Source organism: Alligator sinensis, unplaced genomic scaffold, assembly GCF_000455745.1.
Source record: "Alligator sinensis unplaced genomic scaffold, ASM45574v1 scaffold997_1, whole genome shotgun sequence".
NCBI lineage: Eukaryota > Metazoa > Chordata > Crocodylia > Alligatoridae > Alligator > Alligator sinensis.
Window position 1 is genome coordinate 51420 of NW_005843001.1, and position 5831 is coordinate 57250.

The 5831-nt window shown below is 52.4% G+C and overlaps 1 protein-coding gene across 1 annotated transcript in view; it reads left to right on the forward strand.

Moving 5' to 3' along the window:
* Window positions 1-5825, forward strand: part of LOC102385562 (A disintegrin and metalloproteinase with thrombospondin motifs 7-like) — a 53877-nt gene extending 48052 nt beyond the window's left edge. The window contains exon 8 of the mRNA XM_006036691.3: window positions 5212-5825. Within this exon, the coding sequence (XP_006036753.3) occupies window positions 5212-5375 (164 nt within the window). The 3' untranslated portion in view covers window positions 5376-5825. The remainder of the gene's footprint in view (window positions 1-5211) is intronic.
* Window positions 5826-5831: the final 6 nt, after the last annotated feature.

Below are 5831 nucleotides of genomic sequence, written 5' to 3' on the forward strand. Positions count from 1 at the left end.
AAACCGGGGCGTCTGCTCCCCCCTGCCGCAAAATCCCAATCCCCATTGCTACGTCCATCTTTGCAGGCAGCAATGGCAGGAAGTGAGGGTGCCGACAGATGTGCTCGCTCACGTTCCAGTTAGAGCACGTCAGAGCAGACTCAATTAATGGAGTCTAATTATAACGCCCATCCCCTCGTTCCAGTTAGAGCACGTCAGAGCAGACTCGATTAATGGAGTCTAATTATAACGCCCATCCCCGAGCACGCGTATAGGCAGCCTGAGGTTACGGGATTGCTAGTAACAAGTGTCCTGGGCTGGCTGGTTGCATCCTTCTTGCTGTCAAGACGAAGGCAACCAACTTTTGGTAAAAGCAAAAGTGTACTCCTGTCTCTTTTTGTGATTGTTTTAAATACCATTAAGCTGCATCATCTCTGTCTAGTGATGCTTTTCCCGGCGCTCTCCCACCCCAAAACTGACTGAGGGAAATGGCATCTCTGTTAGAAAACGATAAGTGAGCCCCTTGCCCCCGGCTGAGCCTGCTGGGTGGTGGCAACAGCCCGGGACACCTGGACTGCCTCCGGCCTGGATCGGTCTGAACAGCGAAATGGCGACACTTTGTTGGTCATCCCTCTTTGAGAGGCTCTTGGGGACCGAGTCGGAGGGACGCTGGGCACTGACCGTCACTTCATGGGGTATCAGCTCCATGGACCAAAGCTTTGGTGCAGGGACAGGCCAAAGCCCCATTTCCCGTGAGAGAAAATGTAGCCGTCAGTGGTTAATGCAACGACTGCTGCGAGACGCCAAACCAGAGCCGGCTTCTCCCATTTCGGACACCCGCTCCCACCCTTCGCCTCCCAGCCGTTCCCTAGCAAAAGCCACTAGCCTTTTTTAATGCCTTTTCTATTCCAATGGAGATATTTCCTCTCCCTTCCTTGCTCCCCCCACAACAGCTCTTCCTGAACGGCAAAAATTCTTTGTGCCTTGAAAAAACTGTTTAAAATAGACTAAGCCCCTAAATGCCACCCATTATCTCACAGCTCATTTTGCTGCCTTGCTGGCGTGGGGCTATTCAAACACCCCACCCCTGCTGTCCCTGCCCTCGGGGGATCTACTTGAAGGGAGTGCCCCCCAGCCAGAACCCGGCTTCCCCCGTTACGCTTTCCAGCCTCATCAGCAGAGTCGTGGGATCCCTTCGAACGCCTCCAAAACGGAGCTGCTCCGCTGGGCTGAGCCTGGCTGTGTGAAGCGGAGGTGGGATTTTGTTTCAGGGACTTCGTCTCATTTAGTGCACGAACTGTCTCAGGACTGTACCGAGAGGTCTGCTCCCTGCCGTGAGCCCAGACGCAAAGGGCTGGACTGCGAGGGCTTGTCCATGCTGTGTCAGGAGCACAGCCTGGGGAGGCCAGGACGGAGCCCATTCAATCCGGCTGACGTGCATCAGAGCCAGAGGGTCGCCCATGCAGCTGCTTTCAAGCCAGGGGTCTCCGGGTGCCGGGAATGCATCTGGGACCACCTCGGGGGAAACCTCTGGCTCTGGTACGTGTCCAGGGATCCGGGTGGCTGGGGTGTGTTCAGCTGCATCTTCTCTGGCACTCACTGCTGACACAGCATAGACAAGCCTCTGCACAAAATACCCGGAGTCCCTTTCTGCCCTTGTACCAAGCCCCCGAATGCTGCAGAACAGCAGGCCTGTTCCCACCGTGTGTCCCGGGACAGCCGGTATCTCCCTTGCAAGGATGCTTCTCACAGAGCTGACCTTGGAGGGGGACGGCACCCACGCCTGCACGGAGCTGCTCATCTGGCCCGGGAACACTTCAGTCCTCTCCCTTGGTCCCCGCTCCGAATTTCCTCGGCCTTGAGCATCATTTTAGCATCGCTTTAACAGATCGGGTTAGTATTCAGTGTCTAATCCCACCAGACTGTGAGCGCATCACAGTGATTCCTGCAGACAGAATAACTGCACCTTTGATGGACTCTCCGCGGGGAACAGTTATCTCAGCAGACGCTGGGCTCTCGCAGAAAGGGGGACAAGACACTTGTGATTTGCTCCTTCATTGTGCGCCGTGTGATAGGTTTTAAGGTGAGAAGGGACGATTAGGATCCTATGGCCTGAGCTCTAGCGTAACAGTAACTCCTGCTTGGGCAGGATCAAATCTTTTAGAGAGAGGGCAGCGGTCTGGGTTGAAAGAGGCCGGTGGAGGAGAATGGCTCCTATTCACAGTGCCATCTTTGAATGGTTAATGCCCCTCCCTGTTACCCTTTCACACCAGATTTCCATTGTGAATTTGTCTAGCTTCAAATCCAAGCCACTGGGTCTTGGCCTTTTGTTGCCACCTAAGACTGTGATACTGCATGTTTAGCCTTTAACAATAGCCCCTTGCCAAATGAACTCCTTGTGAAGCAGAATATCTGCCTGCTCTCCCCATGGGACTTCACCCTTTAAAGCCAGAAGTCCCATGGGGAAGTGGCTTCTTCACCGGGCTTTCAAAAGCAAAGGGGTTGTGCCGCTTGCAGCCAGTACTAGAGCACAGCCGTGTGCTTGCACCAGGTGCAGTGCAGTGCAGGTTTCCAAGTGCTGCGAGGCAGGGGTGCGTTTCAAGGTAACCCTAATTTCTTCAAAGCCTCAAAGTTTTGCCACACTTCAGCCGGCAGCACTCCACCCCTTCTCCTGAAAGAAAAGGCTGATTATGGAGATGGGAGCAGAGCATTTGAACGGCAGGGTTAAAAACACTTCAAAACTCTCCATCCGAACGCACAAGCCAGTGCCATTACCTGAGTCACATACGCAGGTAAGACCATTTCACCTCGACAGGGTTGCCAGTCATTTACTACTCCGCAAAAGGCATGACCTCAGGTTTCCCCACAGCCTGCTTCCTCTCAGGCATGTCCCTCTAACCCGGCTTAGCAAGTGATGAGTAACAGAAGAGAAAAGAAAAGAGAGATGGGTCCAGCTGGCCTCAGTTGGCGCTCAGGCACTCCATAATGTTCATTAGTCACCGATGTTAAATAGGTGGGAATGAAAAACAAAAAGAGGCGTCTCCAAGAGGATTAAAGATCTGGGTGGAAGAGCAGGGCAGCAGTCAGCCAGGATTCCCACGCTGTTTGCAATAGGACCCTGGACACTGGATCGGTATCGGCCGATACGACTCGTTAAAAATCGGCCATCAGTATTGGCCCAAAAAACCTCTATCGGTGCGCCCCTATGAATTATCTGCACTGTTAGGATGTCATTGGCCCGCTGTCTCTATCATGAACCCTGAACAGCAGGGACAGCTTTGAAAAATGAAAGCAAACTCTGGCAAAATGAAGATGGTTCGCATATCGCTGGTCCCAGGGATACAAGAAGGGAATGACTTGGCCTCCCTGGAAGGGGCTGAAATGCTGCTGTTGGTTCTGCACCTGTTCTGTTTGGCAGCAAGGGGCTCCGGTCTCCGTTGCTATCAGTACAACAGCTTCCCCTGGATCTAAAGGGCTGATCTTGCTCCTAGAGAAGCCAGTGGCAAAAGTTCACGGGATCAGACCACAAGTTCAAACCCGTGCAAGAAACAAAGCAGGCCCCAGTACCTCTGAGCAGCCGAACTGCCCTGAATAACAGAAACCCTTGCAATATGTCACTTAATGAACTCTCAGGTAAAGATTTTTCAGCTCAGGGGCCTTATCTTATACTTCCAGGTAAGTGGCCTGAAAGTTTTTTAAAGCATCTAGAACTCATCAGGGATGCTCGTCACTTTTGAAATATTTTGGACTAATTTGGGTTCTGAAATGGGAATGCTGAGGTCAAAATCTGTTTGGTAAACCTAGTGTTACCCTCCCAACACGGCTGTGGAAAGGAGTATGCTTGTTCTTGTGCTGGGGAATGGAAATAAACTGAATATGAGCCAACAGTGTGGCCTTGTTACAAAGAGGGTAGTGGAGGGCAACAAAAATGGTTGTGGGGCTGATTTAGTGTGGAGAAGAGAAAACCAAGGGGGATTGAATAGCAGCCTTCACCTCCCCGCAGGGGGGCTGCAAAGAGGACGGAGCTGGGCTGTCCTCAGCGGTGGCAGATGGCAGGACAAGGAGCAATGGGCTCAAGCTGCAGCAAGGCAAGTTAAGGCTGGATAGTAGGAAAAACTCTGTCACTAGGAGGGTGGTGAGGCACTGGAACAGGTCACCTAGAGAAGCAGTGGGATCTCCATCCTTGGAGGTGTTTAAGACCCAAGTAGACAAAGCCTTGTCTGGGATGCTGTAGTTGGGGCTGGGGTTGGACTAGATGTGACCCCCTGACGTCCCTTCAACCCTCCTTGTCTGATTCCATGAGTATATTCTAAGTCCCCAGGAGGGACATCAGTCTGCCTGGTCTGGGGTGATTTCCCAGGCTGCCCTGCTCACTGAGCTGATAGCTTGATTCCTGAGTGGCAAAAACCGACTTTTCTGACAGAGGCAGGCAGAGCATTTGCACACAAGCACAGCGGGGGATGCTCCTCGCATTTGTGAGCAGCTGGTCCGGGACTGAAACAAGAGTCTGAGGAGCCACCTGGGTTTAACAGAGGGCTAGAAGACCGGAGGATTATAGTTAAAAATCGGGGGTTTGCGATTCCGGGGTCAGGGATGGTTCCTGTGATGGAAGACCCAGCCCAGTGACTGATGGTCCTTACAAGGCAAGCAGTTATTTCATGGAGCCGCTGTAAGAGTCTCAAGGATGCACTAAGCTCTCTTGTGAGTGCTACCTACTGCTGGGACAGGTGCTCTGCAGACAGCATCCATACTAAGGGGTTTAGCTGAGAGTATGTGGGTGAATTTGCCTACTAAGAGACATTACTTGCATTCATAATGCTGCACAGTGCCATGTGCCTAGGATTGACTTGATCTTTTGCTGGGAAGTTTAGAAGAGAAGAGTTAGGCGAGGCCCCTGCACAGAGAGTCATTGGTACGGCTTTTACATGGGACCTAGGGCTCCGGCCTGGAGAAGACGGTCTGGATGAAGCCCACCCCGTGCTGCCACTGGCAATCACCTCGTTATCTCCTGGCTCACCAGCCTTTCATTAGGGACGCTGGCAAAACTGGTTAGCATTTATTTATCACCTGAAGTTTGCACAGTTGTTCCCCCATGTCCAGCACCGGGAGAAAAGGCAACTCTGGTTTCTGGGCTGAACCCATCTTTGTTCTCTCTGCTGTTGCCCAAACACAGGTATTGGCACTGATGTTAATGGGGTTTTCCTCCCCGCCTCTGTGCTTTCTCCCCTTCAGGCTTTGTCTGCGAGCGCGACCGCCTGACGTTCGGTTTCTGCCAGACCCTGCGGGTTCTGGGAAGGTGCCACCTCCCGACGGTCAACGTGCAGTGTTGCCGAACCTGCCGCCAGCACGGGCACGGCACCCGCGACCGGGGCAACGAACGTGCCTCTAGGAGGTGAAACCGTTTTGGTGGAAAGGTACTTTTTTTTCGAGGGGGAGCGGAAAACAAAGGAGGAGGAGGAGAGGCTTCAGGAGAACAAAAGCTATGCAGCAAAGGAAAGGAAGTCTTTGACCACGACATCGCTGTTCCTCTAGCAGTGCGGTGTTGCAGCCGTGTTCCTCTGTGCAGATCCATATGGTGCTCTTTAAAAACACAGGGACGTTTCGATTTGTTTTAATTTTTCTTTTTGTTTTGTGGAGGGGGGTTACTACAGTACATGGTGCTCAGCTCATCTGTCTGAAAACAGGATCTGGCGCTCACTGCGTAGCACTTGGGTTCCTGCTGGTTACCATGGAGAAACGCACCGTTTCCGAGCAAGTAGCAGACAACAGCTCCAATTTCCCATCCTTCGGGTCACACCTAGAAGTAGCTGATCTAGCAGGGAACACATCAGAAACCTAACATATAACAGCAG